Here is a 23717-nt window from a genome sequence, read left to right as displayed (position 1 = left end):
GTCAGGACGAGGCTGGGTTAGGTCTTGGGTGAAGGTTAAGGTCAGGATTAGGGTCAGGACGAGGCTGGGTTAAGTTTTGGGTCGAGGTTAAGGTCAGGATTAGGGTCAGGACGAGGCTGGGTTAGGTTTTGGGTGGAGGTTAAGGTCAGGATTAGGGTCAGGACGAGGCTGGGTTAGGTCTTGGGTGGAGGTTAAGGTCAGGATTACGGTCAGGATGAGGCTGGGTTAAGTTTTGGGTCGAGGTTAAGGTCAGGATTATGGTCAGGACGAGGCTGGGTTAGGTCTTGGGTGAAGGTTAAGGTCAGGATTAGGGTCAGGACGAGGCTGGGTTAAGTTTTGGGTCGAGGTTAAGGTCAGGATTATGGTCAGGACGAGGCTGGGTTAGGTTTTGGGTGGAGGTTAAGGTCAGGATTAGGGTCAGGACGAGGCTGGGTTAGGTCTTGGGTCAAGGTTTTACTGGATTTATGTTCACCTGCATTTGTTCTCATTGGATCTGGAGCTTCTACAGTAAAAAAAAAAAACTCTTACAGCTGAGAGACATTGATTAGTGAGTTTTTTTAAATAGCAACAAAGCAGTGTGCCCTGAAGCCTGGAGTGATTCCCACTCCTAACAGCTAAGTGTGACGTAACTACAGCAAGGCTGCAGTATAATTAATTGGGCCTGGGACGAGGCAGAAAGAGCCCGAGAGGCAGGAGTTTCTACAGAGAAGAAAGAGAAGCCTGACAATAATAAACCTGTTTGCTGATTCAGTTCCTGCCTCCCATCTCCTAGCAGCAGCACAACACACGTCGTACAGTGAGAGGGGGCAGAAGACAAACGTCTCACTCTCCGCAGAGAGATGGTACACCTCAAAAAAGTGCTCAAACAGTAGAAACTGGTTAGCTCCACTGCTTCAGCAGACGGACAGACTGTCTGTGATCCTAACATAATAAAATAGCAGGCCTGGAAAGCTGCCTCTCCCAGCAATTATACTGATTTGGGAACACTGCACTAAAATACAGTATACAGACAGGTCCGTCAGGCAGGGCTCCAGCGTCCCTGGACATGATATTTGATGTTAACTAATCGACTTAGTCGACTAAAACTAATTTAACAGTCGATTAGGTGGTGAGGTCACTACACGGCTCATTAAACACTAAACAAAGTTTTTTAAAGTTTAAAGTTCTTTAAAACAGTGAATTTTCAACCAAGAATTTGATCTCTTTTGTCTTCATTGTTAGCAAATGCATAAAACAACCTCGAGCTAAAGCTAATCGCTACATAAGAGTCATGATTCGTAATCCAAATAATCCAGTTATCCCTTATTGGTTTCAATAATCGATAGATTACTATGACACGTCATTTGTTGCAGCCCTACTTTTGGACAATTTTTGGGATAAAAAAAAAAAATAAACAATAGCAGCTGAATTACGCCAATAATTAGCAACATTAAGAGATTAGAGACATACTTCTTCAAAAGTACACATTTTTGAATTTGGTTTTATTTAAGCAAAATTTTTTAATTTACCAAAAAAGTATATATTATAATAATAATAATAATAGATGGTAAATTTGGGTAAAACATTTGCAGAGATTTTGCAGAAGTTTGATCAAATTTATGTTTTTCATTCAGTCTGTGTGCATTCGCAAATTTTGCAATAAATAAATAAATAAAAATTTATTATAAAAAAGGAGAAATTACTTTAAGGGCATTGAGACTATTCAGAATTTTCTCAGTTTTATTTAAGTGCTAATTGATGTGTTCATTTTCAAAATTGGCAAAAATGGCTGAACGGAAAACTAAAATAAGTGCACAGGTTTTTGAAAAAAGCATTTTTAAAACGTAGCACTACTACTAATCAGTCTGTCGGTTCCAACTTACCCAACGTTATTGATTTTAGCACTGTGATTACATTTTCCCCTCATCGTACGGTCACATCAGCCCACTCCACAATACATACAACATACACATCATATACATCTCGCCCTATAATATTCAGAATCCAGTTTAAGAACGAGCAACTGTGCTTTCGTAGGATGTGGGTCAAAAAGCCCAGATCCTGGAGCATTAATCACGTCAAAGTGGAGAGGAACCAGAACAAAAACATAGGCGGTGTCTAAACACGGGAACACAAGCCGAGCAAACAGACAAAGCCATTAGGGCTAATTACAGGATTAAGCAAAAGCTTGTTTACATAAAACAACACACAAAAGGTGTTCTCCGTCCAAGACCCAACAAGCAGAGGTAGAAAATCAGCACTCCTACAGTGGCCGGGTGCGCCCTCTTGTGTCCAGAAGCAGGTGGTGCAGGGTTTGGGTGTGTTTAGCTGGTTTTAGATAATCCTGGGGATTCAGATAGAATCCACATCAAAAGGAGGTCCAGCTTCCTGAATCAGGTATTAGTCCACGTCTGAGTGAGCAACAAAGCACCTGAGTTACAGTTCACACTGACCAGTAGAGGGCACTGTAGCGTCATGTGTGAAGCCCTGGACAAACAAATCACTTCCAAAGACGAGCGTGAGAGCGAGACAGGAGGAGAAGTGGAGGGGGCCGAGCGAGACAAATAAAATATGTCAACACATCACAATAAATATAATACAAGGATTTCACCAGTTTGCCCAGCACCAACATAAGGATTTCACCAGTTGACCCACCACTATTATTACTATTATATTGACCTGAGCAGGTCTGACAGTTGGAGAGATAAGAATGATTCAGAGCACCAAATGTTTCCCATCTCTCTCCAGCATCCAGTGCCTTTTCTGGTCTAAAATACTCATTTAAGATACAGAAACTGAAAGTTAAAAGCTTACCTCTGTGATCATGGTCTTCATCCTAGAACGAGAAGAAAAAAAAAGAATTCGTTAATCACCGCCCATCGATTCGGACTGTAACCCATTCCCGAAACTTTATGACGTCTAAATACTATGAGACTGTTGAGACGCAGCAAAGCTCTTCAGATCAGCTGTAAAAATGACACACGGTTAAGCTGGCTATGCTGTAGCGGATTAGTCATGCCACACTACAGTCTAGACGCTTCTTCGACGTTCCTGAGGAAGAACGCAACAGGTTACGACATTTTCCAATGGAGGAACCTCGTCTTCTCAACTGAGAGCGCCATCATGAGTGGGTGTAAACTGTGTGCTTCAGCGGTCTACTGTGCTGCCACTATGGCCCACGGGTCGAGAGTTCGAATCAGAGCCATGCTGACAGTAGCCGGAGTCTGAGAGCTAATGTTGGCAGGTACAGCCGCCTGTTAGCGTGGCGGCTGCCGGGTGCTGCCACATCTGCGGCGGTTGCCTGGCTTCACATGTTTTAGACGTGTGTTAAGTGGTTCGGCTCCTAGTGCTAGGGGGAGCTATGGACGGGTGGGTTAATTGGAGAAATCAGGGTAAAACTTGATAATCATAAAAAATAATAAAAATAATAATAATTTTCACATTAGCTCTGGTTTGGGCTGTACTCCATTATGCACTGCGGCATTTAAAATAACTAGGAATCAATTCATTTAATTAAAATTAGATCATAAATATGAAACACTACAAAATAATTAAAAATAGAGAAGGACCGATCAGTGTTTTTGAGGCTGATTACATCTTCAGATGCTGCTTCTGAACTTCTCAGCTTGTCCAGAAATGCACGTGTAAATTGTGTCCTTTCATTGCGGCTCAACGCACGCATAAAAAGGAGTCACAAACTCCTGAGAGAAGAAACTAATCCTGAGAGAAGCTGCGTCCGAAATTCTCAAATTAAACAATGTGATGGATTATGGGAATTTCATGTCCGTTAGGGTACATCGTTTGTACACTATATATTACGATACACCACAGGGATTGTTACAGTGCACTAAAAAGTCCCTCTGCTCTGCACGTTTTTGTGTTTACCCTGATCCCAACACCCCTGAACCAGCTTATCGGCTCCTTAACAAGCTCTTCCTGAGCTGAAGGTGATGTGATCGAGCAAGAAACCTGCACCAAGATTGGCTGGGCAGGAGGTCCCGCACCAGGGTTGGAAAAACATCGTAAACATGTTGTGTGTTTTTCTTTAGGAACATCTAAGAGTGCTAAGCTCTTAAACATATAAATAAACCTCTGCTGGCTGTCCCGGGTTTGGTATTGGCATCAAGCTTGGAGTTTGCACTTTCAGGCCACAGCATCTAGAGCAGACCTACCTTAATAGTTGAATGTACTGCAGACTCTGGAGGGTAGACGATGAAGTGGCGCAGGGTGAAACCGAACCCCATGGAGGTCCTGCGCAGACGCAGCGTTTTCGGCCCAGGCCAGGAGAAAGGCTCATCCTCCAGCTGGAACAGCGCAGCTGAAGATATGTTCTGCTCCGCCACGTCCTACAAGAAGAGAAACCATTATTGAGCCTTCTACTACCACCTGCCGGACTGCCGCCAGGGACCCGGTAGCTGCCACCTGCCGCCAGGGACCCGGTAGCTGCCACCTGCCGCCAGGGACCCGGTAGCTGCCGTCAGGGACTCGGTAGCTGCCACCTACCGCTCAGGATTCAGTAGCTGCCATCAGGGCTCAGTAACTGCCGCTCAGGATTCAGTAACAATTATAAAGGAGTCTGTATCTACCACAAGTCATTAAGCAGCTGCTATAAATGATTGTTTTTTACTACGTGATTCAGTATCTACTACAAATGATTGTGTCCACAATACGATTCAATGGTTCATACAGGAGTCTGAAATCCATTATAAAATATTTCTGTATCTACTATAAAGGATACACTAATTTATAAAGGTATGTCACTAATTATATACATGTATGTTTAAATAAATAAGTGCTTAATTAGTCATATTAACAAATAGCCCTGCCTCGTTCTTTCCAGTATAATTAGCTGAAACGCTTTCTTTTTCCTTCCTTACTCATCCTTCACCCATCATGATGTAATTTACCACAATAAAACAGTAACATCACCGGACTGCCCAACCTCAACATGACCTCAACACTAACCCGGTTTATGCAGAAGCACGAGTCTTCAGCCTCTTACTGGACGTCTGATACCAAATTTCCAGGGTGACTCAGGAGCGGTCATTCAGCTACAGCCACGCCGCTCTATTTACAGAGTATTTATAGCCTCACACCTCCACAGTATTCACGCCCTTCCCTTTACGGCCAGATCACCACCATACCCCTCCTGTGAGAACCCCTCCCTTCAGAGCAGAGCTGATCTCCACATGAAACACCCCCCACCTCTCAAACTTCCTTTTTTCATCTGTTGATAGCAGGGCCGTCACAACACTGCGAGCAAACGGGGGGTTGAAAATAAATCAATTTACCGCCAATGGTTAGTGATTTGCATGAGAACACAAATTAGACTAACAAACAGGACCTGATGGATACTTCCTATTTGTATAGTTTTGCATCTTTAATGAACTACACTTAGTTTAACACTTAAGTTAATTATATCTGAATATTGAGATGACCATACTAATGTCCTGTACAATGCCGCTAGAAAGTGTGTGAACTCCTATCTTTATCCGAGCTGAAATGTGACTGGATCTGCATCAAAGTCTTTAAAATGTATGCAACTCTTTGATCTTCTAGCTAATTTACATATTGTAATACAGATATCGTGATAAATTTTCTTATTGTGACAGACAATATGCTTTTCTAAGCATATCGAGGATATTATTATATATGATATATGCTTAAAGAACACTGATCAGCAGCAAGTTTCCCTACAAATAGTGTAATAAGACTGGTTTGATTAGATGAAGAGCAGCAGATGTTGAATAAAAATCAATGTATTCGGTACAGGAGAGTTTCTGATTAGTAGTTTTTAAGAATCTGTCCCTACTGATGTATTTAGTCTGTGCTTACACGTGTCGAGATAAATAGTGGGCATCATGAAAATGTCTGAATATTGTGATACAGTATTTTTACCCTACATCAAAGGGGATTCCTGAGGACCTCAGAAAGAGCGCTCAGAGCTCACCAGGCTGAAATGCATTCCTAAAGAGTCTAAAGAGGCCTCCATCAATTCACTGTGAGGGAGATGATCTAAAAATGGAGGAGATTCAGAATCACAGTTACACGGTCGTCCAGCAGAAATTGCAGTTAAAAATATTACAGGAAGAACAAAGGAAAGACCTCAGAGTAGCATCTAAAGACCTACAGGCCTCTAATGCATTAGTAACGGCAAGGTTCATGAGTCCACCACCAAGCAAATAGTGATCAAGGATTGTATGCATGGCAGGATAGCAAAGAGGACATTGCGGTCCATTTGAAACTCAGTTTCCAGGTACTGCATTCAAATCAACTGTTAAGCATTGGGGTGGCAGGATCATGGTTTGGGGCTGCTTTGCAAGGACAATTCACCAACTTATGCCTTTAAGCAATTCCTTTTTATTTTTATTTGAAACTGTACATTTCTATCACCTTAGTATCATCACTTTAAGCCAATCAGACTTTTCAGGGTTAATTCAAATGGGCCAGGTGCACCAAAACGCTCATAAAAAAAAAAAACACCTGCCTGGCCTCAACATTAATTTCCAACCCAGCACTAAGAGTTCAACTGTATCCCTGCACTGAGGCGGAGCATCTGTCATGAAAGTTGGCGAAGGAAGGCTGCAAGCCCTTTCATGACTTATTGATGAGGTCACTATTGGCAGGAAAAGCGCACCCCAGGCTCTATCTGCTGTTACGTGCTATGAAGCATAAACTTCACTCAGACTGTTTAACCCAACACACAGGTTTCCCCTCGCAGCACCAGGTAAAGAGGGGTTAGACCACGCTTGTGAAAAGGTAATGATAAGGTTTTGGGCCTTTAATACAGGTTACGCTTGTGCTGTACGGAGCTGAAAGGCTGCGAGAGGTCATTTCGCAGGTTTGTGTCGTCTAACCGGCCTTTCACACTCACGTCATGATCAATAAATCATTAGAAGTGGCTCACTTAGGAGGTAGCTACTAAAGGTGCTCCACAAATTAAACTGGAAGGACAGGCTTTGAATGCAGTCGGCCCACATTTTAAACCAGGATCGAATGTTTATGGTTTCATTTGACTGATATACATACAACATTCACACAGGCAGGGTTGAATGAACAGCCTTCCTACAGAAAACCTTATCCTCCTCACAGCACCTTCAACACTGAATATGATCCCAGTTCACATTTGTTCATCAGATCACAGTTAAAAACTGCTTAAAACTACTGGAGTCAGACTGATTCATGGAGTAGAGCGGTTTAAATATCAGCTAGAGCGGGTAACGTCTAGCCAACATCATCAGCTAGAGCGGGTAACGTCTAGCCAACATCATCAGCTAGAGCGGTTAACTTCTAGCCAACATCATCAGCCAGGTCATTTAACGCCTGGTCAAAATCAGCTAGAGCAGTTAACGCTAGCCAATGCCATTAGCTATAGTGAATAACATTTGGCCAACATCATCAGGTAGGGTGGTTAACATCTAGCCAACATCATCAGCTAGAGTGAATAGCATTTGGCCAACATCCTCTAGAGTGGTTAAAACTTGGCAAACTATCAGCTAGAGCATTTAACACCTGAAATATCCAGCATGTTTTTGCACTGGAAATCCAACGGCCAAACGTCCACACATCATCAGTGCATCCCTATAAACATCTGTCTGATCTAAAAAATCAATTTTTACAGCAATTATCTGCAGACAGCCAGGAGATTGACATCTGTTGTGAAACCTCAGAAATTCTCAGATCAGTAAAGTCAGTCAAAAGTTCCCAAGAAAGGCCGCAGTGGAAGTGCAAGACAAGCAATCAGCTGGCGGCAGGAATTCCAGCGGCTCTGTTTGTGTAGGTGTGTTTGTGTGTGATTTGCTTCCTCTGTGAGTGCTCCTACACGTCACCCTGTTTACACAACAAACGACAACACAGCCCTCATGCAAAGCAGACAGTCCCCTGCCCCCTACAACACACACACACACACACACACACACACACACACACACACACACACACACACACACACACACAAAACAAACAGGTACGCTCAGCAACACTGAAATGGCAAGGAATGTGTGGTTTCCGTATTACACACTTATCCACACTAATAGATTCCATGATTCTGAACAGGGTTCAGGCAGCAGTCCGGCGAAGCTCTCGCTGTAGCTTCTAATCCAGATTGACATTAAACTGGGTAGGAAATCCTACCTTTTAATCTACATAAACATTTACAAAGTCTTATTCCAACAAGCTGCTATAAAGGCTGAGTCTGTCTTGTTCTGATGCTCATCACGTAGCCGTCAACGCCAGCTCGAGCGGATGACATCTAGCCAACATCAGCTAGAGAAGCCAACATCGTCTGGCCAACACGGTCAGCTATAGCGTTTAGCATCAAGCCAACGTTGTCAGCTAGAGCAGTGGCTAACATCCAGCTAACCATCAGCAAGAGGAGCCAACATTAGCTATGGAGGTCGGCATCTAGCCAACATGGTCAGCTAGAGCAGTCCCCATCTAGCCAACATGGTCAGCCAGAGTGATTACCATCTAGCTAGCACTGTAGGCTAGAGTGGTTACCATCTAGCTAGCAATCAGCCAGATGGGTTAACGCATAGTCAGCATTAGCAGCTAGAGCGGTCACCATCTAGCCAACATCACCTAGAGTGGCTGGCATTTAGCTAACGACCAGCAAAAGGAGCCAAATGCGTCTATCCAACACGGTCAGCTAGAGCAGTGACCCTTTATTCAACATTGTCAGCTAGAGCAGTGACCATCTAGCCACCATCAGCTAGAGTGGCTAACATCTAGCTAGCAATCAGCCAGATGGGTTAACGCATAGTCAGCATTAGCGGCCAGAGCGGTCACCATCTAGCCAACATCACCTAGAGCGGCTGGCATTTAGCTAACGACCAGCAAGAGGAGCCAACATCATCTATCCAACTTGGTCGGCTAGAGCAGTGACCATCTAGCCACAATCAGCTAGAGTGGCTAACATCTAGCTAACAATCAGTCAGATTGTCAACGTCTAGTCAACATTATCAGCTAGAGCGGTCAGCATCTAGCAAAGATCAGCAACACAGCAACTTTAAACTCACAGCCTTTGAAAATGCAACATGTTGCCTTTAAGGCGTTAAGAGTTTCACTAGAGTTCACTTTAACCCTGGTTATTTCTGACCCAGATTAAATTATAACTGAGGACAAAAGAGCAACCAAGTAACAGCTCAACACTGCATGGATCACATCATTCAAAAAACACCACAAACTTCCGGGAAAATTCCTAAGAAATGCAAATACTTTCCCAAACATTCGTTCATACGCCAACTCACAGGAGAAGCAGTGTTTTCAGCAGGAGTGTAAAAAAAACAACAACAACAACAAAAAAAAAGGTCAGACCAACCTACATATCAGCAAACACACTGATCTTACATAATCTACCAACACGGATCAGCACTGTTTTCAAGCCTCACACACTGTGTATGAGCTCCTTGAGAAGGGTAAAGGTCAGGACGTATTCCACATGAAGGGAAAACAAGAAAGGCAGACGAGGAGAAGAAACCAAAGACTGGCATTTTCGTCCAAGCTGAAGCATATTTAGAGACCTGGCATCCATACAAAGAACAGCCACACTTTTCCCCCAAAACATTCCCTGACCTGTTCCTTGTCCGGATACAAGAGCACAAGAACCCCGATGGTCAATCAAACCTCATTACACATCACTGACTCCTCTAAACTCCCTGTAAAGTTTAACAGGGCTGTAAAGCAAGAGAGTTTGACAACTTGGACTGCTTTCAAAGTACATGCACTATATGGACATAAGTATTGGGACAGCTGCGCATTTATTGTTCCTAGCAGATTTTGGGTTTGCACTGCTGTGAGGATGTGATTGCACTCAAAAGACAAGAGCGCTCTCAAACAGGACAATTCAAACACACTGAGAAGAAAAAGCATCCAGTGTGAATCTCTGCTCGTTTCCTTTGCTAGTGTTCTTCATTACTAAGGTTGCTTTGGAAATTTATCATGGGAATTTATGAGTAATTAAGGGGAAAAAAACTGGGAATATTCAAAGCTAAAGGTGAAAATCTTGCATAGAGTTGGTAAAAATATACTGAAGCATAATCTTGGCTAAAATAATGAGATATGATACCAAAACAGTCATAGAATAACGAAGCTGCTCCTCAACCCCACGCCCATTACACACTGAAGGGCTATTGAGACCACACCCCCTGCATTCACTGTTCATTCCATCATCACATGAACAGCATATGTCCAGATGATTTCTAGAAACCTTTAGCTCCCTTAAATGATCCAATATTGCTTATTAATTCCAATAAATTCCCAAAGTTCCCAAAACTTCTATGGAAAGTTTACATTTTTGAATATTCAAGTACCAAGTTCCCAAGCTAACTGGTAATTTACTGAAAATACCTGAAAAATTCACCCCTTTGCAACTCCATTCCTTACAGGTAAACAGGTAAAAACATTTCGGTTCTGTTCTCCCTTTGACGGTTCTCCACAGTTAAACATGTAAACTTCCTGTGTTTCCTCCTTCCTGGGCTCTACCGTTTGTCCTCCAGCAGGTTTTACAGTAATGTTGAAAGTTTATTCTCTATTTCATCAACCAATTCAATCTGGAAAGACACAGTGTGTGTGTGTGTGTGTGTGTGTGTGTGTTTCGGATGAACGTGCAGGTTGGAGCGTTGCTGTTCTACAATTTTACAAACACAAGAAAACAGTAGGACACGGACAGCAGTCTCACCAACTAAATCTGAACTTGAGGTAAAACCTCTTGAAACTTTGGAACCCATCCTTTTGCGACTCCATATGAAGCGAGGTGCGTCATGAGCCGCTTCCAGCTGCTCTACAGCCAGCGTCACATTCTGCACAGGCCTGAGACAATTCAGCTGGCATTCGGCAAGTACCTGCGAGGCCCCACTCAGCATACCAGACCCCCCTTCATCCAGGCAAGGAGCTTCGAACTGGTGCCAGGCAGTACCGCCAAACTTCTACATCTCAATAGATCACATTTCATCACCGCTAGTTCCCCTAAAGTCAGGTATTTTACTTAGTGCTAATAAGGTGAATGAACTCACGCTCACACAAATTCACACACCAGTGCTGAAAGAACATCTTACTTACCTGATCTAGCTGGCTTTGATCAGACTGGACTGTTTTGTTGTGCTTCTCGTTAAACTACACCAAAGGGAAGTGAACACAGTCTCACAACCAAATATTAATTTTAAGGAACTAAAAATGACAATAACAGATAAGCTCAGCAGATTAACTGCTGATCTGATCCTTTGAGCCAGACAGTGCTTCTCAAGCTAATTTCAAATCAAAGCTTAGTTGTCTCAAACACACAGTAATAAGCATGATATAATAAGTATAATATAATAAATATAATAAATCCAAATTAATAACAGACAGAATTAGGCCAGTCAACTTTTGTTGGACAATATATTGTTTATAAATAATTCTAAGACCATTCTGTGTCATGCCACTGACATATTGATAATAAAATAGCATAAAAATGTTCCCATACGCCTCTGAACATTTCATTATTAAGAATATTCAGACACTTTTTAAAATTGGAAAAGATTAAATACACCATAAGAGGAACGACTGCAAAAAATATTTCCCTAAAAACATTGAAACATTAAAGCTCTTCCTAGACATCCATTTGCATGTATGTGTATTTTAAAATGCTTATAATTTTGAGTGTCATCATTTATACTTCAATATTTTCAGTAACTTAAGTAAACGGCAAAGTCTAAAAATGGAAAAAAGTGATGGAACAATCATGCATTAAAAAAACAAATTACATACATACATATATACATACACACACTTGGCTTGTGTTATAAATCCAGAGGGCCTCGCTCCTTCACAGCGGTGTGCTTCTGCACCTTCCTATTATTAACTCTATTCATTTTATTATTGTGGATTTTTTTTAACAGTTACATTCCTTGTTCTTAGGTTAATTATAATTAAGATAAAAAAAAAATTCACCATTTAAAAGATTAATAAATGCATCCCTTATCTAAAGTGGATCAGTCATCGTTTTAAATAATCATGACTATAATCGCCATAATAAAACCACTCACAATAATTATCCAGTAATATCCCAGCATGTTAAATATGGCTACAACTAAAAATCACTACAGTTGTGCAACACCAACACCAGTCCTCCCATATAAACAACATACCGCCCATCCCAAACCCAAGCGTTAAGGCTACACTGCTAGCCTATTAATAATTCATTAAAGCAGCCCTGACGCATCTGGACGTCGGGAGGGTTTACACCAATCCCCTGGAAGGTTTCCATGAGACACGGCCAAGAGCAGAAGATGAGCTCCTTCGTGTCCTCTAGGCCCTCCGTATGCCTCGGAGGAAGGAATTTTGATGAGGGTTAAGGAGATTGAGAGCTCCCCACGCCGCTCCCGCTGAAATCTTACGTAACGGTGCGCCTCATCACCACTGCTTTGAGCTAGCGAGTTGCATAAGCTGGTGCCCAAAAAACAGGCTTGACTATAAGCAGGACCCCAGCACTGGAAACCCTAGCTCCAAGTGACATAACCAACTGCGCCCGAGGAGAGCATGCAAAGTGGCGTTTTTCCTCATTTAGCGTAATTAATAAATAAATCGCCGTCACGTCTGAGCTCAGGATAACCAAGGAAGTGTTTGAGTCGCTTATCCTCCAGATTGAGCGAAGAGCAACTTTGAAGGAAACCATCAGCTACGAAACGGTTAGGGCCGTAACAATGCATAGCTTTCAGGATCAACTAAAGAACATTCAATTTAATCCTCTAATGATTCATAATGATTTATTTTGGCTCAAAATACTAATTTTATTTCAAAACAAAAAGGGTAGCAGCCATTATAAGCCAGATCCAGCTACAATCCTTTGTTTTTACCGCTGTGTTCTAGAAGAGCACAGACTGGTGTCCTCTAGGTGTCAGTAACGGACATTATTCCCAGCCTGCAGCAGTGAGGGACGTTATCAAAAAGTTAAAGAGGAAACACTGCATGTCCATACTGCATGTTATTCCAAGCTGTGAACTGTATATCGTTGCTGTCTAATTAAGAACATGCATTTTCAAAATGGTGATTTTACAGTTTATACCACATAATTTACAGCATTTTGGTGGGTTTATTCATCCAAAACTATTCACGCAGTGCACAGAAGCAGCTACAGGGTTCAAACCATGGAGAAAACAAAACAAACAAAAAAAAGATACATGTTTTTCATTGGACAGCAGCGATATGAATAAAGATTGTGTGTTCAAGCTAGTATTTGCATACAATCACATACATGAACCTGTTCATTTTTTGTTTTTAAATAACGCAAATTTCCCTTGAAACTCCCATCTGCCCGCCGGCCTTCGGCATCTGGCCTCACTAGAGCCCATTTGGTTCCCTCTATTGAATTGAGGATGCATTTTTCCTTCCAGACAAAGGAGTTAATCATATGACGACTGGTAACAAGGCACACAGAAATGTGAGCGGAGAAGTCTCGTAATGAGGACCAGGAGCTGAGAGTCGGGAATGCTGGAGCCGTAACACGATTGAGGGAAGAGCAACTTGGAAGAAAACATCAGCTACGATATGCAGTGTTACAGCAGCTAAACCAAGACTGTTAGAAGTGTCATGATCCACAACTATGAGCAGAACATTCAATACGATTAAAAAAATTGATCCCCTAATTATTCCGCTCCAAACCCTTAATTTTATTTAAAAACAAAAAGACTATGATGCATCATGTCACTGTCTAAAACAGCACCCTAATAAAACAGAGCATCTGATCTACAAAAACAATATGAAGACAGACAGGAAACACCCAGAGGCCCAGTTCTGATCACTGACCGTGGTTAAGATTTTATAAGACTTTAGGAATCCACGGGAAGCTGAAGGCCCAAATCATACGGCAGCCATATGTTGTAGACATGGGGGGAAAATCTTGCAAAACAGAAAGAAAGAAAGAAAGAAAGAAAGAAGCCTCACAAACAGTAAATGGTAAATATCTGCAGGGTCACGCTGTAACAGGAGTGTCCAGAACAATGTTTCCATCATGCTCTCTGAACAACGAGCTGCTCAGGCATCCTAAACATTTCACTGGGTCAATGAGGACACGACGGCACGGACTGAGACTCAATACTAGCCCCATGACACAGTGGCCCAGCACTGGGCGACGTGTCGTCAATACCGGTATTCTGGTATTGGCCGCACTGACGTACTGATTGTCAGGAGCATCGTCTGTAACAGGGGTTTCAGAACCCTGATCCCACACGGGAGTCACCTGATCCAATATCCCACATTTTTCAGTGTCTGAAAGTCTATCTATAATATTTATGGACATATAGCACATGTATACACTGATAGCACAGGACTGCTGTTTAGAACATGCCAAATGAAAAAAGAAACATCAGGAAGGAACCTGTGTGGGTCATCCCAGTTTTAACTAGAATTTCTGAACAATAGCTTAACTGTCTTGAGATTGACCGAGTCATTCAAAGCTGCATCGTCCACAACCGTCAATAACCAACAGCAAACTGGAGTCTACAGGCCTGCCCCCACACAGATGGGGCTTCTAAGGGTTCATACTAGGGCTAGGCGATATGGTAAACATGCTATATCACGATATTTCAAGACGCGATATCTGATATCCATCACAATACATGTGATCACAGACTAAACACGTTCTTATAAACTAGTATTCGGATACTCTCCCGTACTAAATAAAGAGATTTTTATATATTTTTAAACCAGTCTAATTACACTGTTTGTAATGAAACCTGCAGCTGATCAGTGTTTATATATCACGATACGATAAAATATCGGCATATTGCCAATCTCTAGTTCTTACTAAGAAATAATGAGCAGTGAGACGTTGTTCATGAATTAGAGGACTAACCTAGTCAAGAAAAGGTAAAAATGCAGCTTAGAGATTCTGTCTATCATTAAGCGGAAGACTCCACATTTTAGTACTACTCCAGTCTCTTTTCCAGAGAAGAAAGCAAGGCATTGGCACATCTGACCGCTGAGCAACTTGACAACACGGTCAAACTCAATTGCAGTCTAATACTCCACAACCAAAACGATCAGTTAAAATAACCAGTCAATTACAAATCTACTAAAGTAATCAACAGTGACAGCCCTGGATCACACCACAGTATAAGGTCTGGTCGGGAAAGTCCAGATTATACCTCCGGTATGGCAACAATTCAACCCAGCCGCCGAACAGTGCAGGGATTGTTTATTTGCCGTTCGCTCACCGTCACGGACCATCTAACTCAGTAAAGAAGTAAACAAACACCAAGACAAACAACCATCTGGAAACAAACCGCTACAAATCCCACTGATTTCCATCTCCTTCCCGTTCGTCCGTTAAATCTTCAGATCAGTTTAAACTAGTGTGTCGGAAACACGCTTTCCTTTCTTAATCGCTCGATCTGAAAGCTAGGGCGATCGAGATAGAGAGCTGCTGGTGGCACGGCAAACTCACCCGAAAGAGAAAAAAAGAAAAAAGAAAAAAAACACAGGCAGAGCTGCATATTAGATTAAAGGCGAGGGAGTGATGTGTGGAGAAACCTGCAGACACTATAAATAGATGACCTTCAACCCATCACGAAGACAGGCAGGGGTCTGCACAAAGGTCTGTATTCACACTGCCAGTCAGGAGCTGCGTGGAGAACAGGGACGCTCCGCTCTAGAAGCCCTGACTGAAAAAGAAAGACCAACACTGATGATCTCCTTACCACCATTAACATCAATGTGCTTACTAAACTCGCTCATTAAACAGAAATGACCACAAATAATAATAAACGACACTTTTGCTCTACCAAACCTGACTAGTACGCCCCTAAGTGGATGAAAAATGCATCCGTAACTCCACCTGAATCGATGTTGGAAGACAGTTTTTCCCTTTTTTGCAACTTATGAATTAGGATGCGTCCACTGGTCGCGAGGGTGATGTCGAAAGCAGAAAAAAGCCTCCTACTGGCCGGACAGGACAGATGTACTCTTAAAGCACTGATGATAGCTAAAAGTTTACCATGCGAACAAAGTTTTATTAGTAGTGTAATAAATTGTCATATTACTTACTACTTGTTGTGATGTTTGAATTCTGCTCACCCTTTTCACCAAGCACCGAAAACCTCCATCACTACCAAAAATCAGACTCCGACTAAACCAATTACCAAAACACCAACAAAGCCTGGAGGAGCTATTCGAGCACAGTCAGCAAAATGCAGTCTAATCCTTATTATACAAAGGTGAGAGAGAAAACAGGCTCAGGGCCTGAGGGCTGCTGACTAGCTGAGACAAATAAGTGTGCCAAAGTGAGAAGACAAAAAAGTCCACGGAAGTGCAAAGTCTCTTCATTCATAAAATAATTTCTGAGAGACACTATTTGGGGTAGAATCGACCATAAAACTAAATGTCATTTCCGACCTCGTCTATATTAAGGCTGTTGTGGCTGGTCTCACTGTGGTGGCGAGAACACGAGCCGGCGGTGCTGCGTGCCAAAAGTCCACAAGCGAGCGTGCCAGGGAATTTCCTTCAAGAGCTTCCAAAGAATTTCATTTCTTTTGCTGCGGACAAAGAATTTGATTTCGTTTTGCTTCGGCTTCCCTCAACAAAGGATGAGAAACCCATGAACTCTAGGCTGTGAAATCACTAACTGTTCTCCTGGGAGAGGAGATGCCATATACATATATATGTTGGGTAATCGGCCATTCAAATTGGTGAGAAAATCCGAACTCGCGGCCATAATGGAAGCGCATTAGACCATTAACCCACTCTAAACCCCCAGTGGAACCTTTTTGGTGCTACATTAAAACCTTTTTCTTAAAGTTTCTACTTAAAACCACCTGCAAGAAATTTTCTTTGTTTTTGAAGAACCATTTGTACAGACACAGAAACACTCAGGCATTCAAATGGTTATTCAAATGGTAAGCAAAAAGGACTCTGCAGTACTGAAAAAAAGGGGTCTCTGCTGGATACCGATGGTGGAGCCGATTTTGGGGCTAAAAAGACTGATGGAATACGTTCTGCAGGTGGTTCTATTTGATCATCCAAATGATTATCCAATTAAAGCATCACGGCCTGGTCACCACTGCCTGGAGGGCCTGAGACGCTGCAGTGTTTTTGAGAGGCAGTTTGAGTCAGTGCTGTGTGAGGAGGTGTAAAACAGCCACAGAACCTAACAAGCTCGTTCTGGAGACTTCAGGTGTACAGCTAAAGGCAGCAGCTGAAAACCAGCTCAACTCTGCATATGTAGACAGTTCTACTGACGGATGGTTTCATAAAATGACACCACACACTTGCTCGCTCTGGAGAAAGAAAAGAAAGATCCCCTGAACGTCATCTGAAGCCATCAAAATGCCAGTTTCACCAAAAACTGCACAGGCGCGACTTTACCCGAGCTGAGAAACTGCTTTTTACACTAGAACGTCTGCCAAACTGACATGAAGATAGGAATTCACTATATACACAGACTTGTATGTGGTGTCTAACCCCATATTCGACTGCTTCTCCACAGAATGACAAACCTTCCCCACGCCCCGCTTGAATAAACTCTAAAGCTCCAAACACAAACCAAAAGTTTACTTTCCCGATATGGATCAATATGTACACTGTAGCCTCTAGGCTGGCCTCTCCGCTGCCCGCCGGTCAAACATTCCCCTCTTCTGCTCTGAAAGCTGTGTTGAAACTTCTACCCCAACCCTTCCTTATCAGCTGCTACTGGGTCACAGTTTGGGCTAACAGAACAGGGCAAGGCATAGAGAGGAAAGGTCGCCTCACCTCGCCAAGAAGAGCTTTAGAGGAATAATTCGCCTCATCCTCGTCGTCCAGGTTCCTCCTAGTCGTCGCCATCATTTCGCTGCACGTACAAAGCGATCACCCACTGCAGCCGACATCTAGGTGAACGTCCAGGTAATCCAAACCATGGTTACGAAGTAAACATCCGTCCTGCGGAAAAGGTCTGGGAAAGAAGACGGGAGACATGCCGAATTAATGCTCAGAACAGCCCTAGACCACATGCAGCGGCCCCAGAACAGATATATACACAAACTCTACATATGAAGGATAAGATTCGTTACATGTCCACATGTTTCTGGACACCGCTTCTAATTTAAGATGCACCCACTGCTGACACAGATGCAAAAAGCCTGTCCAGTCCCTGTAGAGAAGTACTGCCAAAAGAATAGGACTCTCTAGAGCAGATACACATTAACCTATTGGCACCATGCTGCCTAAAGCCAAGTGTGGGCTAGAGGGGTATAGCGCCCCCCAGCATTGAGAAGCTGTGGAGCAGTGGAAGAACTGTGTCCTCTGGAATGATGGTGGTGGAGCTCTATCCAGTACTATTGGGATGAGGTGGGGTGGTGATCATCATCCAACATCCTGACCTCACTAACGCTCTCGTCACTGAATGCAATCAAATCCACACAGCAAACCTTCTCCAGAATCTAGTAGAAAGCCATCTTTCCTGGACAGTAGGGACAGTTACTCCAACAGAAGCAGGTTCAACTCTTTTTAAATATCTTTGATTTCAGAAGAAACAATAAATGTCCCAATACTTTTGTCCATATCTGTCAGACAACAATGGTTAAAAACTATTGACATCTGACAGACGTTTAGATGTATAAGTGAAGCTGATGTGGCGCAGTTTATTCCAAATCATGTTGGAGCATTTCTATTGGCTCATTCATCATAAACGTGACACATGACCAAACATCATTGACAATATAAATAACAACTGTATCAAAAATAAAAAAATAGATACTAGGTATTTGCACGGCAGCAACGTCATGTTAAATATAACCATAAACAAATGTTAATACCATTTTGGCAACGAATGGAGACCTTATATCTATATATTTTTTTTAATTGCTCTAAAGATACGCTCAACACCAACATTTTCCCAATTTCATGATGAATGGACCAACAGAAACATCTCAAAATGACTTCTTAATTAGGGCTGGGCGATACAGCACACAGCTAAATATTATACCACAACATGCATTGGTGGCGACAGATTCTTCAACACTGATACTCAAACACAGTGATTAATATTCAGTGAGATATCTGCGGCACTTCATCTAATTAAACAGCACTGATTACTCTCCCTGTATTGAAATGTTGGTGAGTTTTCTTTAAGCTCTGGTGATCTCCACGATACACTAAGAAAAACATAGTGTGTAATATAACAGTATATAATGCATATTAGATTAAATTATAACTATACTGTCATTACACATGTACACGTACAAAGCAACGAAACGTAGTATCCTTCAACACTGACTTCCACTGAAAGTTAAGGTTTTTATCTTCTCTTCTCCTGTAAAAGTACTATTTTGGATACACCAATACATACATTTTCATATTCACACACTTTTTTTATTATATATAATATAAGTAAATGCAAAACTGCAACTTCACAGGAGAAAAAAAAAAAGTTATCGTTCTATAGAAGACTTCAACGTCTCATTTTTTATGTATGTATGTATGTATATATATATATATATATATATATATATATATATATATATATATATATATATACACACACATATATACACACACACACACACACAATATATACTCATACAACAACAATAATAATGGAATTATATAAAGTCTGGGCAATATGGTGAAAATTACTAAATTATTCGTGATGCACAATATTTATTTGATGCATGTAATTAGACTACATCCATCAGTAGTGACATTCTTAAAAAGCATGATTTTTATTTAATCTTATTTAATATCTGCTGAACGTCCTCTAATTACACCAGTCTAATTACAATGTTTGTACTAACACCTGATCAATATTTATTAAGCACTGGCGATACTGTGCCCCACAATAGAATTTATCGCGATACAAGAGAGAGAGATATATATATATATATATATATATATATATATATATATATATATATATATATACACACATAGATACATACATATACACACACATTTTATATATGTATATATGTGTATATATATATATATATATATATATATATATATATATATATATATATCTATCTATCCTTTCAGAAGAAAAAGCCTCAACTTTCAATAGAAGACTATAAGCAATGTCTCGTTTTACACTACAGATTAATTACACATAATTAATAAATGACATAGTGCTGTGTAAGGTGGACACCCGTGGAGTCCCAGATCAGCCCCAATGCAAATCGCTTATAACAGCAGAATCCTGGAGTCTGTGCCACATGGCTTTAGGTAGTGGGACCCCCTGCTGTTTTTTTTAGGGGGGGGGGGTGCTGCTGCTCCAGCAATTACCACCATAAACAAAGTTGCCCCACATGCATTTACACACACAAGCGTTTATAAACACATGCTGGTTTAGTCCAGAGAGAAACCCCGAGTGTGGCGACTGTGGTGTTGTCCACCATGAAGAACCAGGCTCTGCACCAGGAGGTTCTCACAGCTGGGGGGTCCGGCTCAGAGTGTCCGAAATACTAAAACCCTGCAGCTTCAGTAAAGGGAGCCTGAGTTTAACCTCCCCTCAGAGGGGCTAAAGGTAACGAGCGGCTCAGTAAAGGCTGGGAGTTGGTGGGAAGGCTGCAGCGCCGGGCTGCTGCTGCTGCTGCTGCTGCTGCTGCTGCTGCTGCTGCTGCTGCTGCTGCATTTGTGGTGTTTTCGTCTCGAGCCCAAATCCACCTCACACACAGCGAGCTAACACTCAGCTAGCTCCCGAGCCTCGGAAAACTTTCCAGGACTGCCTCCAGCCCGCTTATCCTGACTCTTCCCCACACACAAAGCACCTAAAGCGGTCTGTCGGGCGTACACGGGGTGTAAAAGCACGCCGCCACACACTTTACGCAGCTCCGCGATCAATCTGAATGAAAAGAGGGCAATAAAACCCGCGGCTAGCCGTTAGCTTAGCATAGTCGCTAGCCGCTATTGTGTTGTGAGTTGAGCTTTTACCTGTTGGCAGCGCAGCGCCGAGGGAACGTCGTGAACGCCCATTGGGAATTAAATAAACCTTCCCGACTGGACCGGAGGGGATAGAAAAGTCCGTTTTCCGAGCCGCGGCGGCGCCATGTCTCCGTTTCCCTGCGGTTTAGCAACTTTAGGAGAAGCGGTCCGAAAGTTTTCGCCTGGTCGGTTTTGCCCTCTCGCGCAGGGAGTCGAATCACACGCTCGCGCTTAACAATGCTGGAATTGTGCTGGAGTTGTCCGAGCTCTGAACGAATCATGTCTCAGAGTTCGGCTCTTTTCAGTGAATCGGTAGAAAACCGATTCACCTGAGTCTAGCGGAGTTGTGGCTAGTTGTTTTGTTTATGTCACTTATAAACTAACAAATAAACACAAATAACAGTATAATCTTCGTTCTAGTGATTGAAAAATATAACATAACGAACTTTCTGAAGTGAATCATGAATCTTTTATGCAATATTTACTAGATGTTTATATCCATGCATATATATATTAGTTATTTGTTAGCTATGTATTTTTTACTGTGGTAACATCTACACAATGTTTCTTATCGTAATATATCAAATGATTTACCTAACCTTAGTCTGTACTGAATTATCTGAGTCATTATTTATTTTCTTGCAACATTACTTAGATTATATTATATTTTATTTCCATCTACAATAATTGCGTCTCACAAGCACAAATAAAAACAAACTCAGAATTTTATAATTGTTGCAACATCTCTTCAATGTTTATATCACAGTAAAAAATATATATGAAACAAACTTCTTGCATGTTTATTAAACCTCACAAATCAATCGTTTCTATCTATTATATCTATGTTCTACTAATTGTAGTATGTAGTATAACCAAAAGAAAACAACTAAATATCAAAAAAGAAATATTTTTTTGTTGTTGCAATATCTACTTAATGTCGTGTCTGAGTTGCAGGTGACAGATCCCAAAAATAAAATTATGAAATTATGTATGAAACTAAAATGACTAAAATGTATTTATTATTTTTTTCGGATCATTTTTTTACTTTGTCACATGGTTTCTGTCCACGTTTCACCCATAGACTTCACTATTAAATCTGAACACATTTTTCATTAAAATTTCATTTTATTTAAACCTGTCATTTCATCACACAGTTACGTGCTGAGCTTCTTTTATAGAAGTACAAATGAATCAGAAGCCTCTTACAGTTTAATCCCCTAAAATAATGAAACACAACTTTCAGAGAAAAGCTTCAGTTCACTTCAGTTCACTTGTTGAACATAAGAACTGAGGACGAATATGACTCTTTGAACCGGATCTTCTAGTAGTGGAAACCTTCTGTTCGAAAGAATCGACTCATTGGAACAAGATACACGAACTTCCCATTGCTACAAACGTGCTCGAGGGAGGGAGGGGGCGGGACTTTCGGAATGCCTGGAATCGCCCCGCCCTCTCGTCTTCATCCAATAAGATTTCGCTTCATGCTTGCGGTTTGAATTTTAGCCAATCAGAAGGTGTCTCCCAGACAGACATTATTTCTCTTGATTTAAATGTTTTTCCTTTCATTGGGGTTGACTGAACCTTGACCCTATTTTATTTATTTATCTATTTATTTAATGTTAAAATATTAAATTAATTACTTTTTGAATTGAATATACATGCATGTCATATTATTTGCATGTAACAACTAAAATATATTGCTTCTATTTTATTTCATTTAATTTAGTTCATGTTCCTTAATAAGCAATGTGAATTCATGTTTTTAAACATTGTATAATAAAACAATATATATTTATCTTTATATATTTTATTATATTTTGTATATTTTAATATGAACTAATATTGAAAATAATTTAGCTTGATTTATATGATTAAATTTTAATATAATTTATAATTTTTTTCAGTATACAAATGTGCACAATTGTATGTTTATAAGAAAAGAATATTTAATAAATGTTTTCTTATTGTTAATTATTATTATTGTTATTATTATTGATGTTACAATTGTATAATAACACTTTTTGTAACCATGTAGAACCGCTTTTCCTAAGAGTGTACTCAGTGTACTCAGTCATTTTGTAGTCTTTGACATTCCTAGCAAAAAAGGGTTCTATATGGTACTACAAAACAATAAAGGAACCCCTGTTTGGTCCTGCATAAAAACCATATGAATAATTCTTAGCCTGATTAAATCGCTCTACGAATAGAAAGAAAAAAAGTCTTGTTTAAGTAAATGGTTTCATTAAAGAACCTTCTGCAAAGAGGTTCTATGTAGCACTAAAAAGGTTCCACTATTGCACTGTTCATATAAGTCAAAGAACACTTTTCAAATATACAACTCCACTCTTTAAAATAGCAGGTTTTAACATTTTTTCTTTCTGGTGCTATACAGAACCCCTATCTACACCCACTTTTACAAGAGGGGTTCTTTGTTTGTAAGGTTCTACCATACATAGAACTATTGATGTTACTAAAGAACTATTGGAGAACCCTTTGTAAGACTGTCTGAATCTGTTGATAATTCCATAATTGACACTTCTACAATTTCTCATTTTGTTCTGTACACCTTCCTAAAGTTCTCAAAAAGGGTTCTATGTAGGGTTCTTTGACTGAGAACAATATGGGAAGCCATTTTTGGAGCCATAATAAAAAAATTCAGTAAAGAACGAGGTTACAAGAAAGCACAGAACCAGCCTAAGAACCGTCTGAACACCCGCATCGATATTTGCGTTCAAGGTTCTCCAAAGAACTCTGGCTTTACTAAAGAACCCATGAAGAACCCTAATGTGGAGCGTACTAATGAGGTGAGGACACTGTAGCACATCTAGAAGACTAGAATCAGGTTCTCCAGAGGAAAACACTCCACCTCC

General features: G+C 41.1%; 1 protein-coding gene across 2 annotated transcripts in view; it reads right to left on the bottom strand.

Annotated features, from left to right (window-relative positions):
* arhgap21b (Rho GTPase activating protein 21b) overlaps positions 1-21040 on the bottom strand; it is a 53460-nt gene extending 32420 nt beyond the window's left edge. For both annotated transcript variants that reach the window (XM_072688443.1, XM_072688446.1), the window contains exons 1-4: positions 20857-21040; positions 17701-17881; positions 4152-4325; positions 2794-2815 (exon numbers count right to left, since the gene is read on the bottom strand). In XM_072688443.1, coding sequence (XP_072544544.1) covers positions 2794-2815; positions 4152-4325; positions 17701-17775 — 271 coding nt within the window. In that variant the 5' untranslated portion in view covers positions 17776-17881; positions 20857-21040. The remainder of the gene's footprint in view (positions 1-2793; positions 2816-4151; positions 4326-17700; positions 17882-20856) is intronic.
* Positions 21041-23717: the final 2677 nt, after the last annotated feature.

Source organism: Salminus brasiliensis, chromosome 9 (assembly GCF_030463535.1).
Source record: "Salminus brasiliensis chromosome 9, fSalBra1.hap2, whole genome shotgun sequence".
In the NCBI taxonomy this organism is placed as follows: domain Eukaryota; kingdom Metazoa; phylum Chordata; class Actinopteri; order Characiformes; family Bryconidae; genus Salminus; species Salminus brasiliensis.
Note: the sequence above shows the minus strand (reverse complement) of the source record. Positions and strands in the feature narration are given on the sequence as shown.